This window comes from Trypanosoma rangeli (assembly GCF_003719475.1).
Source record: "Trypanosoma rangeli strain AM80 chromosome Unknown Tra_15.4_contig_00103, whole genome shotgun sequence".
NCBI lineage: Eukaryota > Euglenozoa > Kinetoplastea > Trypanosomatida > Trypanosomatidae > Trypanosoma > Trypanosoma rangeli.
The window spans coordinates 31,163-54,087 of NW_021705843.1; the positions used below are offsets into that span (position 1 = coordinate 31,163).

At 52.1% G+C, this 22,925-nt stretch overlaps 12 protein-coding genes across 12 annotated transcripts, besides 17 other annotated features; 11 read left to right on the plus strand and 1 right to left on the minus strand.

Moving 5' to 3' along the window:
- Positions 1 to 2: 2 nt before the first annotated feature.
- On the plus strand, positions 3 to 947 carry TraAM80_03808 (uncharacterized protein; the record flags this gene model as incomplete). The annotated part of the gene is made up of 1 exon (XM_029380760.1): positions 3 to 947. A coding segment is annotated over one exon (945 nt), but the record flags the coding sequence as incomplete, so codon positions are not given.
- Positions 948 to 1,224: 277 nt separating this feature from the next.
- Positions 1,225 to 1,572, plus strand: TraAM80_03809 (uncharacterized protein; the record flags this gene model as incomplete). Its single annotated transcript, XM_029380761.1, has 1 exon — positions 1,225 to 1,572. The coding sequence occupies one exon, from the start codon at positions 1,225 to 1,227 to the stop codon at positions 1,570 to 1,572; it is 348 nt and encodes a 115-aa protein (XP_029239497.1).
- A 369-nt stretch (positions 1,573 to 1,941) lies between these two features.
- TraAM80_03810 (uncharacterized protein) lies at positions 1,942 to 2,334 on the plus strand (the record flags this gene model as incomplete). The annotated part of the gene is made up of 1 exon (XM_029380762.1): positions 1,942 to 2,334. One exon carries the CDS (start codon positions 1,942 to 1,944, stop codon positions 2,332 to 2,334), a length of 393 nt encoding a protein of 130 aa, XP_029239498.1.
- A 233-nt stretch (positions 2,335 to 2,567) lies between these two features.
- Positions 2,568 to 2,659: a microsatellite.
- A 142-nt stretch (positions 2,660 to 2,801) lies between these two features.
- TraAM80_03811 (RNA-binding protein 8A) lies at positions 2,802 to 3,290 on the plus strand (the record flags this gene model as incomplete). The annotated part of the gene is made up of 1 exon (XM_029380763.1): positions 2,802 to 3,290. One exon carries the CDS (start codon positions 2,802 to 2,804, stop codon positions 3,288 to 3,290), a length of 489 nt encoding a protein of 162 aa, XP_029239499.1.
- Positions 3,291 to 4,542: 1,252 nt separating this feature from the next.
- On the plus strand, positions 4,543 to 4,977 carry TraAM80_03812 (uncharacterized protein; the record flags this gene model as incomplete). Its single annotated transcript, XM_029380764.1, has 1 exon — positions 4,543 to 4,977. The coding sequence occupies one exon, from the start codon at positions 4,543 to 4,545 to the stop codon at positions 4,975 to 4,977; it is 435 nt and encodes a 144-aa protein (XP_029239500.1).
- An 819-nt stretch (positions 4,978 to 5,796) lies between these two features.
- Positions 5,797 to 5,817: a microsatellite.
- Positions 5,818 to 5,849: 32 nt separating this feature from the next.
- Positions 5,850 to 5,879: a microsatellite.
- A 154-nt stretch (positions 5,880 to 6,033) lies between these two features.
- Positions 6,034 to 6,058: a microsatellite.
- A 108-nt stretch (positions 6,059 to 6,166) lies between these two features.
- Positions 6,167 to 6,622, plus strand: TraAM80_03813 (putative RNA-binding protein; the record flags this gene model as incomplete). Its single annotated transcript, XM_029380765.1, has 1 exon — positions 6,167 to 6,622. The coding sequence occupies one exon, from the start codon at positions 6,167 to 6,169 to the stop codon at positions 6,620 to 6,622; it is 456 nt and encodes a 151-aa protein (XP_029239501.1).
- Positions 6,623 to 6,929: 307 nt separating this feature from the next.
- Positions 6,930 to 6,956: a microsatellite.
- A 93-nt stretch (positions 6,957 to 7,049) lies between these two features.
- TraAM80_03814 (uncharacterized protein) lies at positions 7,050 to 7,406 on the minus strand (the record flags this gene model as incomplete). Its single annotated transcript, XM_029380766.1, has 1 exon — positions 7,050 to 7,406. The coding sequence occupies one exon, from the start codon at positions 7,404 to 7,406 to the stop codon at positions 7,050 to 7,052; it is 357 nt and encodes a 118-aa protein (XP_029239502.1).
- A 419-nt stretch (positions 7,407 to 7,825) lies between these two features.
- TraAM80_03815 (uncharacterized protein) lies at positions 7,826 to 9,067 on the plus strand (the record flags this gene model as incomplete). The annotated part of the gene is made up of 1 exon (XM_029380767.1): positions 7,826 to 9,067. The coding sequence occupies one exon, from the start codon at positions 7,826 to 7,828 to the stop codon at positions 9,065 to 9,067; it is 1,242 nt and encodes a 413-aa protein (XP_029239503.1).
- Positions 9,068 to 9,165: 98 nt separating this feature from the next.
- Positions 9,166 to 9,198: a microsatellite.
- Positions 9,199 to 9,244: 46 nt separating this feature from the next.
- Positions 9,245 to 9,310: a sequence feature (A-rich).
- A 61-nt stretch (positions 9,311 to 9,371) lies between these two features.
- On the plus strand, positions 9,372 to 11,858 carry TraAM80_03816 (regulator of chromosome condensation; the record flags this gene model as incomplete). Its single annotated transcript, XM_029380768.1, has 1 exon — positions 9,372 to 11,858. One exon carries the CDS (start codon positions 9,372 to 9,374, stop codon positions 11,856 to 11,858), a length of 2,487 nt encoding a protein of 828 aa, XP_029239504.1.
- Positions 11,859 to 11,967: 109 nt separating this feature from the next.
- Positions 11,968 to 12,085: a microsatellite.
- A 282-nt stretch (positions 12,086 to 12,367) lies between these two features.
- Positions 12,368 to 12,421: a microsatellite.
- A 46-nt stretch (positions 12,422 to 12,467) lies between these two features.
- Positions 12,468 to 12,489: a microsatellite.
- Positions 12,490 to 13,257: 768 nt separating this feature from the next.
- Positions 13,258 to 13,291: a microsatellite.
- A 178-nt stretch (positions 13,292 to 13,469) lies between these two features.
- TraAM80_03817 (uncharacterized protein) lies at positions 13,470 to 16,808 on the plus strand (the record flags this gene model as incomplete). The annotated part of the gene is made up of 1 exon (XM_029380769.1): positions 13,470 to 16,808. One exon carries the CDS (start codon positions 13,470 to 13,472, stop codon positions 16,806 to 16,808), a length of 3,339 nt encoding a protein of 1,112 aa, XP_029239505.1.
- Positions 16,809 to 17,026: 218 nt separating this feature from the next.
- Positions 17,027 to 17,056: a microsatellite.
- A 114-nt stretch (positions 17,057 to 17,170) lies between these two features.
- Positions 17,171 to 19,723, plus strand: TraAM80_03818 (uncharacterized protein; the record flags this gene model as incomplete). The annotated part of the gene is made up of 1 exon (XM_029380770.1): positions 17,171 to 19,723. The coding sequence occupies one exon, from the start codon at positions 17,171 to 17,173 to the stop codon at positions 19,721 to 19,723; it is 2,553 nt and encodes an 850-aa protein (XP_029239506.1).
- Positions 19,724 to 19,800: 77 nt separating this feature from the next.
- Positions 19,801 to 19,849: a microsatellite.
- A 50-nt stretch (positions 19,850 to 19,899) lies between these two features.
- Positions 19,900 to 19,971: a microsatellite.
- A 46-nt stretch (positions 19,972 to 20,017) lies between these two features.
- Positions 20,018 to 20,046: a microsatellite.
- A 12-nt stretch (positions 20,047 to 20,058) lies between these two features.
- Positions 20,059 to 22,287, plus strand: TraAM80_03819 (putative sphingosine kinase A, B; the record flags this gene model as incomplete). The annotated part of the gene is made up of 1 exon (XM_029380771.1): positions 20,059 to 22,287. One exon carries the CDS (start codon positions 20,059 to 20,061, stop codon positions 22,285 to 22,287), a length of 2,229 nt encoding a protein of 742 aa, XP_029239507.1.
- A 186-nt stretch (positions 22,288 to 22,473) lies between these two features.
- Positions 22,474 to 22,494: a microsatellite.
- Positions 22,495 to 22,521: a microsatellite.
- Positions 22,522 to 22,925: the final 404 nt, after the last annotated feature.

The following is a 22,925-nucleotide window of genomic DNA, read 5'->3' on the forward strand; positions in this document are numbered from 1 at the left end:
TTCATTCCTCGTGCAGTTTGCGACGCGCGGTGTCGATGCGTAGCGGTGGCGCTCCCATCGTAGAAGCAGCGGGGGATGAAGGAGCCAATGCGTTGCCGTTAACGTTCCCGCGTGATTGTGCTGAGGAAGTGATGCTCTTAACCGACGTTGCACTACGTGGCAGAGGCGAGGGGTTCATGGTGGGTCCTTCACCCAGGCGAGATGTGGGGTTTATTCTGACACTCATTGAGCTGCTTGGTCACGCTGTTGTTGCGGAGATGCAGGAAATTTCTACGCGGTGGGATTACAACATTGTGCCAACGCGACGTCTGCGAAAGAAGGCGTTGATGGTTCTTACTTCGCCTGCAGAGCAGGAGTACAAGGCAAATCAGACCATCCAGAACTGTGTGATGAGGTTTGCTTATCTCCTCGAGGGATTGATAGCGGGAGCTGCGGATGCCTTGCTCCACCTTCTTCCAGACAACCACAGTTTTTCCCGCATGTGCAATGCCGTGGGACTCATTTTATACGACATGGATGGCCACACGGGGGGTCAGCTTCTGATGCACCTTCTCCGCCTGCGGCCACCCAAGATCACGCTGGACCTCGAGGCCCACATGGCGATTATTCGTTGCCTCTCTTCTATGCGGCACGGATGCACGCTCTGGGAGGAGGCTGTACTGCACTACACACAGGCCGTCAACTCCCTGGTGAACGCCAGGCAACACAACCCTGTGGTGCCCCATCGTCGTCCACACGTCCCCGAAGATATTTCCAGTGCCCGCCTGCTACGTTGTATCAGAAGCAGCCCTTTGCCGCGTGAGCCAAGGAGCGCGTTGACGTTGCGTATTGCTGCTTTTGCACGGGCATATAGGCTTCCTTTGAGCGCTCAGTCTTATTCCTCTTGCTTGCTTAACTTTACGGGGAAAACAACCCATGGGCATCTTCACTGGTGCTCCGTGGTGTGATGCTTTAGAGTGGTATAACGATGCAATGACCCGGATGAAGCAGACGCTCATGCTACAGCAGGATCCTCTATGTTTTCAGGTGGCATGCTTACTGAGTTTACTTGCTTAGGGTAAGTGGTCCGAGGCGCTGCTTTGGCTTCCGCTGGCAGACATTGTTCGCCATCACGATGGCGCAGCGGAGTTAGGTCATATCGCTGGTAATGTGCCCTTTCTGCTGAGGCTCTGCGCATCCGACCGAACACGGAGCTGCGCCAGTGCTGCGAGGTCGCTGCTCCAAATGCTTCGGCTTTTGCCTTCGCCTACACCAGGAACACAGGCGGTAAATCTTGAGGAAATGCAGAGCTTGTGTCACGTGGCGAATACCCTTCCTCTCCTGCATACGGAGGTGAAGGCGGCGACTGGGGTGCCTCTGTTTCGCCACGAGGCACCGTTGATTCCCAGGCCCCCACTGGAAAGTGACGGCACGTGGACGCATTCGTTGGGGTTAAGTGCTTTCTCTTGTTGCAATCCCTGCCACAGTCTGGATGCGCTGGTGGGAAAACTGGAGGACGCCGCTTTGTTGGGTTTGCAAGGAGCGACAAGTGATACTGCTGGGAGTGGTGGAGGTGATCCACTTCAACCCTAGGCGCGCATGCGAGTTTGTGAGCGTATGTCTCGTGCATTTTTGCCTCTTAAAACAGTGTGGTCGGCGGATGACTTTCTGAGGCGGGTAAATGCAGCTGATGAGGAGGCAACGACGGGTGAGGCGGTGCGCTCACGCCTGGACACCTGCTACGCCAGTGTCATTCTGCTGCTGCGAAGGTTTGAGCGACTGCGCGCAGAGAAGAGGCGGGGCATGCGAGGACGTGATTTTGTGCCACGGCCGGGTGACGGAGTGGGCGGATAGAGGGGCCCCCGAAAAGGAGGGTGAGTGAAGGGAGGGGGTCTGCAAACGAGGGAATAAAAAAAACAACAACAACATGGAAGGAGAAAGGGCCACTTACCACCGAACTTGATGCTGCGCTGTAGTCCGTGTTTGTGGTCCCCTGTTTTTTGCCGTATTGTCGATATTATGCGGCAAAACGAGCCGTACGCGCGGTCGGGCATTCTGTACCCCATCGGTGTGGAGCTGGGGGCGAAGGTGGATAAATGCACGCCTCGTGAGCTACAAGACAAGGTTGACAGTTTACTTGCCCGTTCCCAGCGGTCTGCAACAGTCAAGACGGGAATGGTGTATAACACCGATCAGTCGGTGGCGACTGAGATCAAGGCGTATGAGCGTTACGTCTTCACAGGCAACATGCGTGGGGGGCACATTAAGGGTGATCACCGTTTTGGCCCACGGTTGACGGGTTATGGAGGCGCTACGACAAGGCCAGGGCTGAGATGGAACGGAGACGACTTGTGATGTGAGTGTGTCGGCAAGTAAGCTTTTTTTTTTGGTGGGCAGATATGGATGCGTATATGCATAGCTGTTGCGCTGTACGCTGCCCTTGCACGGGCAGTTTCTACAGCACCGGATGAGGAGTGACGATAGTTGAACTACAAGGGCTTTCTTCAGTGAGTGACGACGATGATGATTATTGCTGGACGAATACACCCGTCTGTGTGTTGCTGTTTTGAGTCACCATGTTAACATGCTTCTTTTCTCTATTTGTTTATCCCATTTTTCCCGATTTATTTTTCTCTCGCCTTCGCCTTTTCTTTTTCGCTATCGCTTGTGCTTCTTCTTTACCGGCAATCGGAAGTCGTTTCGTGGAAGAACGAATAAAAGCCCTAGACGAGGTGAGAAGCAACCAACAGCAAGGAATAGCTTTGACTGTGAGCCCACCGCGGTGAAGAAGGAAGGGCGAAAAACGAGGGGTGAGGGGATAGATGATTGTAGAGGACACCGCTGCGGCTGAAGTGCCGACCGTTCGGCGAGTGCGCCGGATGCGCATGCATTTTGAGCGACTTGTTCGCCCATCTGACGTGCAACCGGGTGACTCGATGCCCAGCATTGAGGGATGGGTTCTGTTCCTCACAAACCTGCCAGCCAACACAACCACGGACCACATTCTCGACTTGTTCCTCACCCACAAGAATGAGAGGGGCGAGGGATGTGCCCCTGTTCGCGAGGTAAGGCTGCCACTGGACAAAGACTGCTGTTGCCGCGGCTATGCATTGGTTGAGCTGGAGCGAAGGGAGGCTTTTGAGCGGGCGTTGCAGGAGTTAAACGGTGTTGTGCTGCCGTTTGCCGAGGGGGAGCCGCCAACGGGCGAGGATGTCTGGCGTCTACAGATTGCACCAACGTTTTTGGGTGAGGAGGACGATGACGATATTCCGTTGGCAGGCGAGAAGCGGACTTTGGAGAGCATTGAGTGAACCTTTTGTTTGATGTGTGGATGTCTCACACATTTCGTCTGTGTTCTGTCCGTTTTGAAGCCGCCTTGTTTTGTGCAGTTGGCCCTCATATTGTCTTGTGCGAGAGTGAGCGGTGACAGCAACGACAACGAGGTGAATAATAATAATTCTTTTAGAAAACCAAGAAGAGGAAGGGGCGATAATCATCCAATGTAGGAGCTGTTTTTGCTTTTTTTTTCTCTCTCCTCTCGGTGATGTGTGTGTGTCGTGCCTGCGCCTGTGGCTGCTTCTCTTTCCCCGCTATCTCCCCTTATTGATGCCCACACACACGCACCCTACGTGCATTCCGGTGTATCGTTAGCCCTCTTGGTTTGCTGCCTTGCTGTACGCCTTGATAAGCATTTCCTCTGTTGTTGTTGTTTTTTCTTCTGCTTCGTGTGTGGGGCGCTTGCCTTGAATAACTACACATGGTAGAGTGTGAAAGAGGGGGGCATACTTTGGCGCCAGCCCTTGCAACAGGGGACACACCCCTCCTTCAGTTCCACTTATGTGAAGCAAGCAACAGGCAACAAGCGAAAAAAAAAAAGAGGCAAAAGGATATAAGCGGCCATCTCATCACGTCTTAGATTTTACGCCATATTCTCTAATGAGGGACGGGGTTGCTGGTGATTCTTCTCCCAAGCCGTCTCACACATGTGCAGATCTTGCGGATTCACAGCGAACAAGTCTGCCATTTGTGCTTTTTGAACTTGTGATGGTGTCCATATTTACCTTTACGTACTTTTTGATAAGGCGTCAGCGGCGCCTGTTCGAATTGCGTGCGCAGCAGCGCCATGAGAGAATGGCTCGGATTGAGGTGGGGTTTGGCGTGAACGCGAATACTCCTGAGCACAGCGGTGTGTAGCAGAGGTAAACCATGGAAGTCTCGTTTTTTTTTTCCACAGAGCGGGATGGAATCTTCGTCGGCGTTTCTGCTTACTCGCGTGACAACACCGCTTACGAAGAGCAGAGTGGCATGATACAAACTTTGGAACATGCGTGATTTTTTTTTTTTTAGTCATATCGTTTGATATTCGCCATCTCTTTTGTTTCTACTCTTTTTTTTTGGTTATTTGGCGGTGGCGGCAGCAGTGACGAGAGAACCCGCATATGCGCTGTGCCTGAATGCTCTCCTTTTTGTTGTCTCCGTTGCTTGTGGCGTTTTATGCGGGGAGGTGCTTCGACTGAGTTTCTATGCGTTGGCGGGGGTGTTGTTTTTCGTCGGCGCGGTGGGATGCAGGGCCTGACGCGTCCCCGAAGTGTCGGGGTCCTCTCCATCGGCCTTGGCCACATGCTGGAAGCCGCCGCGATGGCATACACCCCCGCGCGTGAGGACCACCACGCTACGACTACCGCTGCTGCCTTGTCTCCTGCTGATGGTAACTCCTCCCCAGAGCAGTGTGGCGGTTCTGGGAGACTGGAAGACGTTGGATCCATCGCCACCGCCAAATCCGTCTTGCTGTGCTTACGCCGCCCGTCCTCACGTGTGGCGGCGGACAAGGGTGACGTGCAGGAATACACGTGGCACTGGGGGAGGAGCAGCGTTCAGCGCAGGAAACGTGTCATTCAGCGAACGATGGAGGCACGACCGAGACTTCTAGCGTTTTTGCTGTGGCCCTGTAAGGGGGGGGGGGGGGGCAGAGGGAGGCCCCCAAGCGCAGCACAGTAGTGACAGTGACGACGACGAATACCGATGCGGTCTGACGCGTCTCTGGTCTTTCCAAAGATTTAGCAAACCCCTTGCAGACACCACGCTACATCAGGAGAAACCAGGGCGCAGTGGTGGCGGCAAAGTGGAGGAAAACCTGTTGAAGGAGCAGCGGGGGAAACGTCTTGCGGTGCGTACCGCGCTCTCCACGCGGAGGACGTGCAGCGGAGATGGCGAGGATGCTGTGAATGGCGCCGATGACAAGGTGGAAGTGTTTGATCGGCTGTACGCGAAGGGATCGCGACTTTGGAACAAGCAGGAGGAGCTTTACCGACGAAGAGAAGAGACACGACGCAGGGAAGACAATAACAAAATAATTATATTACCGGGAAGGCACCGAGGAGGGCGGGTCCACAGCGGTGGACATGCTCCCATGACAGAAGCGGAGAGGAACGGGCTCTTTGAGCGACTTGCTGTGCCGCTGCAAAGGTGTGAGGGGGAAAAGGATAACACCTCTCTTATGTGCGATGGAGTGAGAAACGGGGAGTTCGAGGCGGAGGAATATCAGCAATATGTCTCGCAATGGTATGTACCATCCTTGCCCACGCTGACATTGGCGGATCTGGAGCGCCACAATGAGCTGGTAAGCTCGGTGTGTTAATGGCCCTTCACTGTGTGTTGATTACTCTTTGTTTTTGTTTTGCTTTTTCATGCTTCTTTTCCATCCTTGAGAAGGGGGTGGGGGAGGCTCTGAACCGTCAAGCATTGCACACAGAGACGTCTGTTTCAGAGTGCGTACGTATGCACATACATGCACACCTCCGTGATTGTTGCTCAGTGTATGTATATATATATATATATTCCTCATAACTTTCTGCGCCGGCTTCTCTATCTGTCTGTGCGTGTGTGTGTGTGTGTGGGTGCATAGATGCGTCGTGTGGATCCTACAGTTCCCTTTTCACTTTTGTAAAATAAACAACACATTTGGCGTTTGTGAGAGAAGGTGCGATAATATGCGGCGATGCCCTTAACGACTTCTCTCTTACTTTCCTACGAGTCGAGTGAGAATTTATGTTAATATATATGATGTATACATATATATTTGTTTTCTCTGCACCATTTTTTTTTCTTTTGCAGGAGGCAGCGAATTGCTGTTTTGGGCGACTGAGTGGGGGAAATTAATTAGTGTGTGATGCCTCCTCCGCGAGGCATGCAGCGGCACCTGAACGGCAAATCTGGCGCCTACACCGAGGAGTACCACCGCCTCCTTGGCAGATCGACGTGGATTGTCGTGCGACACCTCGACCATGCGGACGCCAAGGGCGCCGTCATTCTCTCCGAGGGGGACGTTGCCACTGTCTTCTCTCAGTTTGGCGACGTGGTAGATGTGCGATTTGTGCGACACCGACGCACGGGGCGTTTCTTGGGCACGGCCTTTGTGAGGTTTGCGGACTACCGCAGCGCCGTGCTCGCCGCGGACGAGATGAATTCCAACCATGAGACTGGGCAAGAAGTGCGGTTAACAGCAGCAGGCGCTTTGGCGGGGCGCGGGATCGAGGTGGAGCGCTGCGACGAGGCGGAAGTCGTCGTGCTACCCGATGACGTGGAGTCGTACCCGGCGTGGGTCGCCAGACTGGAGGCTGGAAGGATGTCTCTGACACACTGAGGACGACATGCGCTTTCCGCTGTAGTTTTGTTTCATTTTGCACGCGTGTTGCTTGTGCGTTTCCTGTCAGCTTGCTGCAACGGGGCCCGCCCTGCACGAGGACGAGGGAACAAAGTGGAGGCCAAGGGCGGTGCATGGTGGGCTTTGCAGGAGTACGCATGGGCTCGCGTGAGAAAAGAAAAGGAGATGAGTGCCCGTAGGATGAACTCCTTTTGCACTTACTCCTAATGGTGTGCGCACTTTGTTGTTATGATGATGATGATTTATTTTTTTTTTTTCTACTCTTCTCATTTCTCTTTCTTTCTCTGTGTGTGTGTGCTGGTGGTGGTGGTGGGCTCTCTCGCAGTTGCAGCAGGGACGGGGTGCTCTATCGTAACGATCCGCATTTTGTTTTGACGAATACGTCTGGCTCCCTCACTCCGCGAGGTCAGGGGCGGCAGCGAGAGGCGCCAGCGTCGTCAGAGATGGCCTTTCCGACCTGTGTGCTCTCTGAGGTGCGTGGCGCCGCGTTTAGCGCGTTGTGGGGCATCGTCATCAAGGAGGACGGCAGTGGCGCGGCCGCGGGCGGGGTGCACCAAAAGGACAAGACAGTCGTTTTCCAGAGATTTACCCCGCGGTGATTATCAACGGTTGGTGGAGGTAAAATGCATGACGGCAATGCGTACGCCTCCGTGGAAGGTGATTTAGAGCAAGCGGGCTTTTCCTGGTGCTTCCGCGGGTTTGACAGGATGTTCGCCCTACTGGAGTGGAGCCGCCCAAGCGCGGCACAGGTGGCAAGGGCCATCAGCAACCTGAAGACATGTTTTTAGTCCCCTAAGAATGAAAATTGCATCGCGCGGAAGGCGGGGTTGTAGCCTCCTGAAAGAGAGGGAGGCGGGAGATGACAAATACATTGAAAACGAAAGGAAGAGGGATGAAAAACTTCTCATGGAAGGCGCCAAGGGAAAAAAAAGGAAGGAAACATATAAGAGTGAGTCCCTTTAGTGGTTAGTGCCAGTTTTTTTTTTTTTTTGCATGTGTTTGTGTTATACGTACTTGTGGATTAATACCGCCGCCTCATCTGCGCTGTTTTCGCATTCATGCCTCTTATGTGATGCTTGTGCCACTGCCGTTTTTTCGCGCTGCATGCAGCTTTTTTCCCCTTCTGTCTGTCTGCTGTTCAATCTTTGCTTGCCAGAGAAGGTTGTGAAACCTTGATTTCTGATGTCTGTTGAGTGCCTGGCATACCGGCAGATCCTCAAACAACTGGGGCGGGTGTCGTTGCGGTACAATGAGCTAAGCCATGTGTGCTTCACCGTGTTTGGGGTCATGCTGCGTATGGAAGACTTTGCCGCTGCTGGATACGGCAACACACCACAGCGGGTGGTGCGATCGGCGTTTTTGCGTCCAAGCATCACTGGGCTCGCCAGCGATGCATCGGCTGCACGCCTGTCAGCCGCGTTTGATATCCTGCGGCGCCTCAATGATGCTCTGAGGTCGGATGCAAAGACGAGGACGCTTGTGGAAGAGCAGACTACCACGGCCTCGCCTCCGCGCTCCTCTGCTAGAGCGTTGGAGAAAGAAAAGACCACGGGTGTACAATGCACAGGTGAGGCTGGAAAAAGCAAGACAAGCCTGCACGACGACGCCCAGGAGGGTGACGAGGATGATGTCATTACTATCGCCAATGGAACCATCTTTATTGAGGGTTCTGTGGGCCGCAAGGTGCGAAAAATATCACGCCATGTTGTGTTTTGTATGGTTTTAGACCGCCTCCCTTTATATCGTTTTTTGATACCACCTGAACCGTTATACACGAGAAATATGCGTACAAGCTTTAAGTTTCCGCTTATGGTGGACGCGTTGCTAGTTATGGCCGCCTTGTCAAACGTGTCGGGCAAGGTTCCCATAGTAATACAAAACGATGTGAAGACGGTGGAAGAGTACCGCGCTATGCGGGCTTCAATTCCCACACGCACCGTTACAGTGTCGGATCACGTAGAAGTGGAGCTGCGGACAGAGTACGTTTGCTCCAGCATTGCTGACGAAGAGGTTTCTGACGCCTCCAATGAAGGAGAGATACATGCATCCCTTCCACGGAGTAGCGGCGGAAGTGTTGCACCTGCATCAAGGGAGTACGTTTTTCGATATGTTGTGTCTATTCGAAACTATGGACCCTCTAGAAATGCAAAAAAATGGCATGTCCAGCTGCTCTCGCGTCACTGGGTTGTCTTTGATGAGGACATGGGGCAAGTCACTGAGGTGACTGGTCCTGGCGTGGCTGGCAACTTTCCCCTTTTGGCGCCTGGAGAGTCGCACACGTATGAAAGCGGCGTCAGCTTGTGCGGCACCACCGGCGTGGTGCGTGGCACATTTCAGATGAATGCCTACAACGAAGATGGTGAGTCGTGTTACATTGACGTGCACATTGGACCGACTCGTCTCTGTGCAACAGGGGCCGTGTGACATTCAACAAATAAAACAACAACACATATGGCTCTTTGACATGGCACTGGTTGATGCGTTGTGTGGGACGAAGCGAAGCGGAGGAGCTGTGCGCAGAGTTTCTTTTTTTTTTTCCTTCTTTTCTTTGCTTTCTCCGCCCAAAACGATCAGACACGTTTCAGCAGTGGGGGACGAAGGAAGAAAAAAAAAACAAAAACAGGAGCCAACTAAAAGTTTCAAACGAAAAAAGGAACAAAAATAAAATACTTGTCGAAATAGCAACCAATATATGAGCATGTCTGGTTCTCCCCTGGCCGTTTTTTTCATGGACCTCGGTAATGTGCCACACAGTGTGAGTCAACTGCTACAACGTTTTATTCTGAGAGACGGCGTCATTGTGGGCTGGGGATCGGGCTGTAATGGTGAACTTGGCACCACCTATTGTTGTAACCTTATTACCCCCTTGGTGATTAGTGGCCGTGACAAGGCTATACGGATTGGCTGTTCTTCAACCTCCTCCGTATGGCTGGGTACACGCGGGACGGTCATTACAATGGGAAGCGGCCGGTGGGGGGAACTTGGGGTACCCAATCCAAAAACGTGTCCGCTTGTTTCCGCCACTGATAATGGAATTCCCATTGCCATTATACAGATTGAATTGCCCAGGCTTTTAGGAGGGGATATGTTTATCGATGTTCAAGGTGGTTTTGCGTTTTTTGCCGCATTGTCTGTAAAAGGAGAAATTTTTCTCTGGGGTGCAAACAACTACTTTCAGTGCTCACCCAATGTGGATCTTAAATGTTGTCCTACAGCACAGCGCCGCAGTATTCCGGGTGAAAAAGTTATTCAAGTAGCGTGTTCAAACTTTACCGTTCTTGCACTCACTGCATCTGGTTCTGTGTACGGCTGGGGGCACACCTTTCTTCTTTGCGATGGGAGCGACGTGCTTGAGCAGGTGCCGGACGAGTTGGTGGTTGGACTCAAGGCTGGCTCAGATAATCGGACGGCTGTGCTTGAACCCGTCAGGCTCAGGGCTCTAGAGGACAAATCTGTAGCATTTTTGCGAATGGGACCGTGGCACGCAGTAGCGGTTAGCACAAATGGTCAGGTATACACGTGGGGGCTTGGGAAAAATGGGGCGCTCGGTCATGGAAGTGAGAGTGATGTGACGACACCAAAACTCATTACAACGATTAACACCAAAGTTATGGAGGCATCGTGTGGTAGTTTTCACACATGTTTTGTGACTGCCGATGGTTTAGTTTATGCCTGCGGCGACAACCAAGGAGGACAGTGTGGGGTAATGGGAGAGATGAAGATCACCACCTGTCGTTGTATGTATGTCCCTTCTTATCATAAAGTGATATCGGTTACGTGTGGTCGACACCATACATTGCTTCTTCTAGAAACAGGGGAGGTTGTTTCCTACGGGACAGGTCTGGGTTTAGGCATAGGTGCTGGGTACAGCATGCGCATGGTGCGTGGCTTCCATATCTTGGATAATTATACAACATTATGCCTATCTGGAGGGTCCTGCCATAATTTTTCCTTAGCGATACCGAAAACCTTGTCCATGATTTTTCTTGGGATTCCACACGGTGATGTTCCCCCGGCACTTCGAGTGATTGACTTGAACAATGGATTACTAGGTGCAGCTTTGGGGCAGGACTTTTCTCTTTTGCTGACGCGACGCGGTTCCTGCTACACCATGGGTGTAGGGGGATGCGGCCAGCTAGGTTTTGATACCCGTAACATAAAGGAGTTTACCTCCGACAAAGTGCCTGTGGTGCGCCATGCCACGCGCGTCTCGTATTTTTTTCGGACGACAATCGCACAGGTTAGTGCCGGCGTTAGCTTTGCTATGGCTCTTAGTGACAGTCAACGCGTGTTTGCCTGGGGAAGCAACACCTACGGCCAGTGTGGACTTGGTGTGTGCCCGAAGCAGTATCGAATTATAAGCGAACCCCGCGAGATCACATGGCTAGCCGACAAGTTAATCATTCAAGTTGCTTGTGGCTGCTTCTTTGGCATGGCACTTGCCATCACGGGGGAGGTGTACACCTGGGGTGCTATTGAGTGCTGTGGTAATGGGCTGCAACCTCTTCCCTCCATTGTGCCAGCGAGTCTTATCATAAGTTCAGTGGGACCTGAAACCATGGCCAGTGTGTTGCTTCCGGTAAAGGTATCAAGTTTATTTGGTATTGTTTCGGTAGCCGCGGGATCGTCGCATGCCGTGGCACTGAATGCGCTGGGAGAGATATTTACCTGGGGTATTGGCAGATGCGGTTGCCTGGGACTTGGGACAATAGAAGATCATTATGTGCCTAGTAAGGTTAAGGTCTCCATGAGAGCTCACTTTGCCCGCATTGGCTGTGGCCCCTTCTCCAGCTTTGGTCTTACCGATGAGGGAAAGATGTACGTGTGGGGCGCAAACGATCGGCGGCAGCTGTCCGTGGAAGGTACCTGTGCGTTGTTCCCAGCGCAGGTTCTTGATTGCGTGAAGGAGGCGGCGATGGGGAAGCACTACACCCTTGTACTGACGCGCGCCGACGAGTTGAGGTTTGCTGGAGTCTTGGACGGTGAGGATGGCCGACGTGTAAGCCACTCCTTTTACGACACAGAGGCTCTGCCTCCCCTCATTACACCAGCTGCTCTGCAAAAGAACGGCTATCGTGCTGTGCGCATCTTTGGCGGCGTCGGTCATGCCATATTGTTGGTGGAGAGGAATACCATTGATCCTGACGTCATCGCTGGCTTGCACTACGCGATGCGGGAGCAGCCACGACGCATCATCACACGGCTCATTAAGTAACGCTACTGCGTTGTAATGCGATGTGAGAGATAGGTATAAATGGACAGCGCGTGTGATAAGAGAGGTGGTACAAGGCGCAAAGTAAAAAGGAGGATATAGTGAGGCCAGAGTTATTTGTTTTTTATTATTTTATGATTTATTTATTATTTATTATGTTTATGTTTACTTTGTGTATTGTTATTGTGGACTTTTTTCTTTTTTTCGTGTGTGTGCGTTTTGTTTTTGTTGCCGTTTGCTTTACTGTGGTGAATTTGAACACATATGTGAATCTCTGTGGGCAACCGAATGGTCCGGTGCATATTACTCACCACATGTGTATTGGCATTGGCACCTACCACGTACATGCATGCACCTGTGGACATTTCTCTTTCTATATGCACATTTATGCATGTATGTGAGGGAAATCCAATTTAAGGTTTGCTTGTTTGTTTGTGGACTCTACTCAAGCAACGACGTGCATGCGTTTTGGACGACAACCTTGACGTTCGTGCCGTTCGCCTAACCCCTACTATATATATATATATATATCAGTTTGTATATATGTGCATATTTGTATGTGTATAGGCAGGTAAGTGGCGGTGTGTCTGCACGTCTCTGTCCCTTTCTCTATGTGTGTGTGTGTGTGTGTGTGCCTCATGTCTGAAGTTAGTAGCGTTGTGGGGTGCAGCGGGTGATCTAACAGCGGCGAAGCAGCGGAGAAATAAAGGAAGGAACTGGCTTTTATGTATGTGTGGGTGGGGTCTTATGGGAAATAGATTTTAACAACATCACCCATTACCGCCAACAGCAAGAAGCAACAAAGCACGTCAGCAACATGAATTTAGAGCAAATTTGGGTTGCCGTTGGCGTTTATGTTTCTTTATTTTGGAGCGGGCGAAGGGCTTACACTTGAACGTGGTTGTACACACGCATGTCTACGCGCTTGTCCTGTTTCCCCCCCTCAATCTGCATGCATCTAAGCAGGTGCCGCATTGCCGGTCCGCCCTAAGGATTACTTCTTTTTTTTTTTGCAGTGGAGTTGGCGTCTGCGCAATTTAATTCATTTTTTTTTTTTTTGCGCTCCCCAGCGTGCGGTTGTGCGTGTGTGGGTCGTGCCTGGCGCTGGAAGGGACCAGGCGGCAGGGCACCTCACAGCGAAGCCACACGGCCACAGGGGTGTGACAAGGAGCAGAAAGGCGTAGGCTTGGCGTAGCAGGGGCGTCAGGGCGCTGCAGACGGAGTGAGTAGGGGGAGCGCAACAGCAGCCTGGGGGGAGCGGTAGGGGGAACAAGTGGTGGTTCCTTTAACTCCTCCCATCAACACCACCACTATCACCACAACTTCTGTTTTACTTTTCGCTCCGGCAGGCAGGGGAAAGAGGAGGGGGCGGAGAAGAGTGCGCGTGCCTGGCTGGGGCGCCTTTAGTATTAGTTTTTAGTTTTAGTTTTAGTTTTTTTTTATTTGTTCCCCCTCCTGCCCAGCCTACCTGGTGGTTTGTGTGGTAGCCGCACAATTTTTTTTGTGTTTTTTGCCGTCGTGCGCTGTGACGGGCACGGCGGAGCATTACAAAGAAGCAAGAAGGAAAGGAAGGGGTGAAGAGAGGGAGACGAGAGAATCAGCATTAATTTTTGCATGGGGATGGAAGCCCCTGAATTGGATATGCCGCGGGAGACGGCGGATCTGCGGCAGGTTCTGCTGGAGCTGGAGGACCGGGTTAAACAAACCGCCGGTGTGATGCGTGAATTGAGCGTCATCCTTCCAGAGGAGGAGAACCCCAGCAACAGCAGTAGTGCCACTAATAGCGTCGGCAACGTGAACCCCAACCTCACCGCAGCCATCGCGGAAGCCGTTGTGACGCCGCTAGAGGAGCTGCAGAAGTACGTGGATGCGTGTGACGTACTCATCCACGATCGCCTGGCACAGTTGCGCCACTACGTGGATGTCGCAGTGGACATCTCCAAATCGTATCAAAAAATGTTTCCTGAACTCCACGAGCGAGTCTGTGCAGCGACAGCGGCAGTAAATGCCTCTGGAGGCCTGCCGATGCCGAAGACTTCCACACCGATTGGTGATAAAATTTGCTATGAGGACGTGCGAAAGTATTTGTCACGGTTTGTGCGCTGGGATCCACTGGAGCTTGACCACGTTACCGACGCGGCCTCGGTATTGGTGGGTGAGGCGCACTGTCAGCCCGCTTCCTTGAAGTATGGGGACGTCGCCGGCAAAGAGCAGCACTATTTGGTGTTTCCGAATTTACAGCCACCACCTGAGCGCCCCGACAGCGCTCAACCAGCGGGGTCAAGTTATGCACACTTAACGTTGAAGCGAAGTTTGAACGCGGTAGTGAATGATCTGCTACTTCGGCAGCTGCAATACGATGGCATCCCGCTGGCTACCGCAATGGAGATGGAGTTGGGCTGCTACGATCGAATATCTGCAGGACCGAATGGAAACTCTTCTTCTGACTTTACATTTTTTGACGCTCGCATTCCACAAGAAATTCGTCGTGGCCTTCTGCATCCTTCAGCCGAGGCTGACAATGCCGGGGATTTACTCCAGCTTGTCCAGAACGCGTACCCACAAACGGTGCAGTGGATTTTGCAGATTGCGAACCTCTGCAATAACTCTGCCTCAACTCGTCTCGAGACGTTGGGGGTTGGTGAGCCGGCGACACGGGCCTCACCAACAGGTAACGCCGCGTCCTCGGTGCGGCACCCAGGGGACGAGAGAAGAAGTGAGGGGTTCACGGACCTCACGGTCTTTACGGAGCTGGGGTTAGTGGACATTCCTCACCAGGAACCAGAGGAAGAGGATGTACCGAACGAAGTAGCAGACCCAGCAGAGTACAGTCTTCAGCGTTCCCGAAACGGGCATGAAATCCATACGACAGGGCAGCTTCCGTCCACGTTTGCGCGAATGTGGGAACCCGCACTTGTAGCCGAGGAGGAAGATGCGGAAAGAAGTGTATTGGTACAACTTCTGCCGAGGGCAGGCCAACATGGCGAAGAGGAGGAACAGGGGCGTGCGCTCTTCATCTTCCCTAATGACGAGCCTGTATGGTCATATACGGCGGAAGACGAGGTGCATGAGGAGGAAAACGAAGCGGAGGAGGAAGAGGAAGAGCAAGAAGAGGAGGAAGAAGAGCAAGAAGAGGAAGAGGAAGAGGAAGAGGAAGAAGAGGAACAGGAGGGAGTAGGATTAGAAATAAGCACGGTGATGTACCTGGAGGAATCCCCCGCCGAAGATATCCCCCAGCAACAGCGGCAGCAACGTGAAGTGGAACTGCAAAATGGAGACGACAGTGCGACAGGCCATAGGGAGGGGGGAAACGTACAACTTCTGGATGCTGTGATGCAGCAAACCAAAATACTTCTATCTGATCTTGTAATCATTTGTGCGCTACAGCGCTTATCTCAAATGATTGTATGCGGAGAAGAGGCACCGATGAATGTGAAGCTGCAGCGGGCGGTTGATTTTGTTCTCATCCTTCGACAGCATCCGCTTGTGAAGTGGCGCATGGCGTTTGAGCAGGCGTTTCAACGTGCAAACGCCGATGAAGTAAAGAAGGGAGAAAATATACAAATGGATAAAATGGAACCCCCATCACTGTTGCTTACAGTTCATCACATTTTTGCCGCATTGGGTTATATGCCGCTTCCCTTGCACGAGCAGGAGCAACGGAGGCAACATCAGCGGCAGTTGCGAGGCAATGATAATGAGAAGGAAGAGAAGGATGGCCTCCCGGCCCATGCGCGGTCTGCGCAGGAGCACTTGCTCTCATGCGTTGCGCCGTTTCTGCACCTCTGGGGCGGGCGCCAGGGCCAGGGTTTGGATGCCTTTCTGTCTTGTGGCATTCCCTACGAGGCGGGGGACAATGAAAATAGTCTGCAGCAGTTACCACTGCTGCCTATATGTACGACGCCGTATGTCTGGCAGGAGTGTATTCTCTCTGACCTGCTAGACCAGGTCCACAAGCTGCGTCAGTTCGAGATGTTGCTGACACTAGCTACGTCTACGCCCACCGTCTCTGGTGCTTCTGCGTCTGCGTCTGCGTCTGCGTCTGCGTCTGCGTCTGCTGCTGCTGCTGCTGAGGCTAATACATCACACCCAGAAAATGTATTGTATCGTCTCGTCTATCCGTTGAGCACTCTGATGTTAAGCCGTCTCGACGAGTACTGTGAAAAAGGCCTTGTCGGAGGTTTTGAAGAGGAGCCGCAGCAACAACAGCCTCAGCAACCATTCAATTCGCAGCCTCCGCCTTCGTTGCCCCCGCTTCAACCAACAGCACAGCAGCAGCCTCAGAGCAGCATCACGGAGAGCGCACGCATGCATACTGTGGGCGCACTTCGGGACCTCTTCCCTATGTTTGCGGGTTCTGGGGGTCGCACTCGCGCTGCATCGGCCGAGGCCTCCGGTGGTGGCAACAACAGTGGAGCTGGTGAGGGTAACAGTGGCAATAACATACCCTCCTTACAACGACAATCGCTGCCGCGCCCGCAAGGTCGGCGCCAGCAAGCCATTACACTGGAACTTCCCCATGCTACTGCGGTGCTGTTGCAACAAGATGAATTGCGCCGCCGTGCGACGCCGTCGCTGCTCTCCCCACAGAAGCCCATCTGCTTTCATTCGGCGAATCCCACACTTTTTACGAACTCCTCTATCTTTTGGCAGCCCTTGTTTCAAAAGACTATGTGCTACTGCCCAGTGACACGCCGTCGCTGCCTCGACACAGTTCTCTTTGACGTCAACCCGGAGGGACCTCAAGATGTGTTGTCGACTTCAAGCAATCGTCCGGCTCTTAACGTTGCGCTTTTGCTCAATTGTGGACATGTCATTTCTAACCGGGCCATAATGTCGTTGCTGGAGCGGCCACAGCGCCAATCACGGACTCCAGCGACAACTGCGCGGTGCCCCTACTGCACCGCGGATACGTCCTTAGATGAGCTGATGATATTGCACTGCGTGTACTGAAGGTGTGTGTGTGCATTCTCGTTCGAGTTGGCTTTGAGTATTTTGATATTACGGTAGATGTTTTATTACGTTTTTAAAAAAAAAAAATGAAATGCGGCTTTTCGCTTCTGTTGCTTTTTTATTTTTATTTTCACAGTACGCGGAACCCTTTTTTTTTGGCGTCCACCCTCTTCCTCGTCTTTGCTTATTCCCCCTTCCCCTCCTCCCCCCCTTTTTTTTATTATATATATATATATATATATGTATATGCGTTGCCGGGAGGGTGGTTGGGGGTGAGGAGGTGAGTTGAGAAGTTTGCGTACATGTCTGTTTTGTGTTCTACCGATTTATTATTACACTCCTTGTTTTATGCGCTTTTATGCATGCTGGTCTTTGTTGCGCATGGGGTGATTTTCTCCGTAGGGATATTGGTGCTAGCGGCGCAGTGGGAAGCCGTGCACATGTCAACAGTGAGGCTTCCTTCTGTGCCTCCGCGGAAGCACGTCCTCGACAATCGTGTGCAGCGGTCCATGCATGGGTGGTCCGTCATTGAGAAGATCAGTGACTTTACGCACGCTGTCTGCCGTGTGACGGACGGCCGCGGATCTGCCATTCTTATCGCCTGTCCATCAGCAGACTCCACTATCCGCTGCGATGCATTCCATAAAGGGCAACAGCATCCGCAGATGCGGCGCAATGACATTGGTGTGCTGCTTACGACTTCCTTTGTGTTTCCTAGTCGAGAGGAGGCACAAGGGTCAACAGTGACGTTTCTGGAGCAGCCTATTGCAGGGACAAGCGCGCGGGAGGGACGTTGTGTGGAGCCGTTGCAGGTTCCAGTGAGCGTGGACAAGGTGTTTGTCTGCTCCACCTCTAATGCCCCGCCTAGGATGCGGTCCAAGTGGGGCGGCGTGGGAGCGTCCATGTCTGTATCCGGCAACTCTCGATCGGTGGACTACGATACCACGAGAAGGAGTTCGATGTATACTTTGAACCACAGTTTTATGCGGGAGGAGCACGCTGAAGAGGAAGAGTTGGGCTACACCTTGACCTTTTGCGACATGAGTCGAATGTGGGACGGTGGTATGTCCAGCAATTCCTTTGCGAAAGGGTCCTATTTGGGTGGACACCCGCCCGTTTCGTCTGACGTCAGCATAAGCGTTTCGTGCGCCGCCCCTTTTTTCCCTGTACTTCAAACTCGTCTTTCGGCCTCTGCGTCAGAGCGGCACGAGACGTCCAACAACGTTTCCGTCCCATGTTTTTTCCGCACAGAGAGTTTTGGCGTGCGTTCGGCGCCGCAACTGCGGGAGTCGTGCCTTATTAAGCCACTACCGCTGCCATTGCTCCTCTCTCGCATCCCTCCAGTGCGTGTTGGTGACTGCCATTTGATGATTACACACGTCAACGGTAAGGAACGGCACTACGTGGTGCAGACAGTGAAGCAGGTGGGAAAGGATTCATGCGAGTACGATTTTTTTGATCCGGCAAGTGAATTTAGTAGCGGCGGCCCCATTTTTGACATGCTCGGGAATTTTGTGGCGATACAGCACCAGAGCGGGGATCACAGCTACGGCATCTTTACCACCTCAATTGTGCGTCACCTTTTTCAATCCTCCGTGCTGGGCGTCTGCCGTGTGCCGATCATCGACGTTGGCGTGGACGAGGCGAAGTTTGACATGAATGCCGTGGTCCCTGATGAGGTGTTTAATCAGCCGTTTCACCTTAATCAGCGCTACTGCGTGTTCAACGTTGGCGCCGGTGATCAACTGATTGAGTTTGATGATTTTGAGCGTATGCGCATGCGCAGCAACATCCGGGGCTCAACGCTGCCTCCTTCTCTTGTGGCGCCTGCCAGTGATGAAGTATGGCAGGAGTTCTACCACGGCTTTAATAGTCTCATTCTTATTTTGCATGCCTTTTCACATGTGCCCAAGCTGACAAAACTCGCATTAGAGGAGATCACCTCGCATAAGCATCGTAAAGACTTACCAAACGTGTCCTCTCTCGGGGGTATTGGGCTTGTGCTAGAGATTATTGATGGATACCCTGAAAATGAGGAGGTTGTGTTGGCCGCCCTTACCGTCCTGGCTCGAGCTTCTCTGTACACATCTAATCGTGAGGCCATTTGCCGCTGTGATGGAGTCTTGACCGTGTTGGAAATTATGAACGAGTACTCGCATCATGGCAACATTCAGCTTTGGGGATTTTGCTGCCTGTATAACGTTATGGCGTCGGATTCACCCGTGCGCACAGACTCTATTGAAATTTTTGCGCACAGTCAAGGTATTCCATTGGCTATCGAGGCACTTTGCGTTCATCGTGCCCAGCGTTACTTATTACGTTATACAGCCTTTGCGCTCAGCTGTGTGGCTCACGAAGATGCTCGGCATGTGAGTGCAATGATTCGAGGTGGGATCGCCGACGTTATTGTGGACCGGATGAACGAGAATGAGGATGATCCCTTTGTGTTTCTTGGCTTGGCGACACTACTGCGTGAACTGCTGTATTTATTTGGGAGCGGGGTCTTGTTGTTTACAGGGGACGCCCCATCAGACGCATGTGCCTTGGAGGTGGCCACATGGGCTGACGGTGCCCCCATGCCTCTATGGGATGCATCCAACTGTTGCAGTTGTAGCGGTGAGGTTGGCGGTGCTTTGCTTGCGGCTCTGATTGATGGAAAAGTTCTCACCATCCTTGGGAAGGTTATGGCATGTGAGTCACTGAACCACTATTCGACCGCCGCGATGACGTTGCTGGGGGTCTGTAGCGATGCCGTGCTGATGCTGCTCTCGTGCGGCGCGACGGAGCTTAAGAGAGAACTGGTATCCACGACGTTGAAGCAAACATGCGTGAATATTGTGCAGAACTTTTCAACGGAGAAGGTGCTGCTGAAGCGGACGCAGCAAATTGTAAATGTTTTTTCGTCATTTGCATGAGCGGCACTGTGGCGTGTGAGAAGATGTACAAAAAAAAAACGACGCTCCATTGGAGGGAGATCGCCCGCGTGTATTATTTTTTGTTGTTGTTGTTGTTTTCTTCATCGTTGTTATTATTTTCTTCTTTGATTTTATGTTTGTTTATGCTCTGCGGCACTCAAACACGCGGACGAGCTACAAAGAGAGAAACAGCAACAAACAACAAACAAACAACACAAACCAAAACAAAACGAACCACAAAAAAAAAAGGAAGGATAAGTAAGACAATTAACGCCATTGCGTCTTTTTTTTTTGGCCTACCTGCCTGCCTGTCCGTCTGCCTGGGCCATCGGCACATGTCACATGCGGAGGGAGGAGCTGTTTTGCTTCCGAAGGGTGAAGCGCGTCTCAGTGAGTGTGAAGGGGCCGCGCTGGCACTGCTGAGTGACGCGGCAGGACGGCCACACGATGAGTGCTCCGCGCAGGTGTGGTACCGTCGACGCGAAGCGACGCTGACGTACGACCGAAAGAAGGGGCGTATATTCCTGCAGCAGGCTGACGCGAAGGGGCGGGTCGCCAAAACTGCAAACTTCTCCATGTGGAATGTAATGAACATTGAAACCCCGGAAGAATGGGCCTTGCGCCAGTCGCGGCGCACCATGTCGGGCCCGGCAAACACTGCCGTGACTTCGGGAAAGCCGCATGCACGTCGCTCCTTCCGTGGCCTATTGACAACTTCACCACAGTTCATTGAAACAATACACTCGCACTCTCGAAGCTTTTCCGTTGCGTCCTCACACCATTTTGGGAACGAGTCCCATTCGGCCATCGAGGCAAGCGTGGCAGGATTGGCACGTTCCATTTCCAGCGGCGTTCGATCCTCCGATGTTTCCGGGCGTACGTATCACCTTTACTACGTCAAGGAGTCTGCTTCATCGCCGCGCGTTTCCACGGTGAAATTTGCATTTCTACCAGATGATAAAAATAGAGAAGACCTTCGAGTTGTTGTGCAGGCGATTTTGCACGGCCTGTATCCTCGCGGGGCGAAGCAACTCTTCTTGTTTGTTAGCCCAAAATCAGGTACCGGCAATGGTGTCAACATCACGGAAGAACAGGTACTGCCAGCGTTGTATTTTACTCGGCACGAGGTGTGCGCGTTTATTACAACCCGCGTCTTTCACTGTGAGGATTACATTGCAAACATCACGAACGAGTTCAACCGTGAGCGCGTCATTGTATGTGTTGGGGGCGATGGAATGATTCACGAGGCTGTGAACGGCCTGTTCCGGCGAAAGCGGGCTCTGTTAGAGAGGGAAGAGGCCGCAAAGGCGACCAAGACGTCTAACTCTTGCGGATGGGGGGAACAACATCATAAGAAAGATAAGGATACAAAAGAAGCGGATGCAACTGGGAATAGCAGTCTTTCTTTATGGGAGAAAAATAAGAAGCACGAACGGGGGGAGGGGGTTCAAATGGAGGGGAGTAATCTCCCGGAGCCAAATGGAAGACAAGTTGTGAATGAAATTCCTCCGAATTCCGGTTTCTCCACAGGCAACAAGTTTTCCATGTTGTTGATCGCTACCATCCCTTCCGGCAGTGGGTGCGGGATGGCGAAGACGCTCGGTGTCCACTCGATAAAGGAAAGCATCCTTGCCCTTGTGCACCTGCAAACCTGCACTAAGGATCTGATGAGTATGCAATACCTAGTAAAACAGGGCCATGAACGGCATCCAAACTTCTTCCCACACACATTTGTTAAGACTGCGGATAAGCGGGAAACATCAGACCACTTGCAAGAGGAAAAGAAGGAAACGACCACTGCAGAACGTATTGCTTTTATGTCCATGACATTTGGCCTTTTAAATGATATTGACCGGGGTTCCGAGAAGCTGCGGTGGATGGGAAATCATCGATTTACCGTGTACGGGGCATACACGTTTCTGCGAGGTGTGCGTTCGTACCGTGTGCGCATGCGGTATTTGCCGTGGTTGGGACGGAAAGGCGAGAGAATGGAGAAACTGGAAGATTCGGGTTCCATTCCAGGCGAAGTGGGAATTCCTCACTGCACTCGCACGGACGCTTGTAGTCACTGTCAGGCTCATAGGGATCCTACGACGACGCCTGGGTCTTCCCAGGAATTGGGCCAGTTCACATTCACCTCTCAAGACACGATGGATAGCGACTCCTCATCCATGTTGCAGCGCGAGGTGGTGGACTTTGACGATAACAGTCTTCCGTGGGTGACGCTTGATGGAAGTCATTACGCCATTTTTTTAAGCAACATTCGTGACGCCGCAAAGGACATTGTTATGACGCCTTTGGCTCATATGAGCGATGGTGCCATTGACATTGTGTTTGCGAGAGAGAAAGATAGTAAGTGTGGCCGACTCCACTTTTTGAAGTTTTTTACCGATATGGAATCTGGAAAACACGTTTACCTGCCCTTTGTGAGCTACGTCAAGGCACGTGCGGTTGAATTGGAGGCTGTCGAGGGGTTTATTATGTCCGATGGCGAGTCGATGCCCTTTACAAAAGTGCGCGTCATCCCGATGCGCCGCGCTGCTGAGTTTGTGCGAGGGCAGTAGATTTTTGTTTTTAATGAAAAGCGTAATGATAATAAAACATTTCTCTCCATTCAGAACGTTTTACGCAGGTAAATTTGGGGAGGTAACAGGCTATGGGGTCAAGCCACCCACGCACACGGAAGGAAACGGGGGAGAAAAGAGAGTGACTGCAGGTAACAATCCTTTATCTATCCTTATTATTTTTTTTCTTCTCTCTCTCTCTCTCTCTGTGTGTGTGTGTGTGTGTGTGTGTGTATGCCGGGCTGCGGCGGTGGTTGGGAGCGTGTCATGTATTCCGCATTCCCTTCGTCTTTATTGTGGGGTGGGCCTGATGGTTATTCTGTCAAATGATGGAAACGCGCAAACGCACCCTCAACCTTTATGTATTAACAAAACTAGCAGGGAAGATGGAAGAGAAGGGAACACTTCGCTTTTCCCTTATTTTTTAGCCTTTGGAAAGCAGCGAAGGCAACACATATTAAGAGGGAAAATGCTGTTTGTGTGTACCTGAGTTTTTTTTTTTATCTTTCTCTCTCCCCCCATCCTCTCTTGCTTTGCTTTGATGGTGGCGCACCAGCGATGGGGAGCGTGGCACCAAGCAGTGATAAAGGAGGATGATGGCGGGGACTCTCACCTTTTTTTTTCCTTTTCCTTGTGTG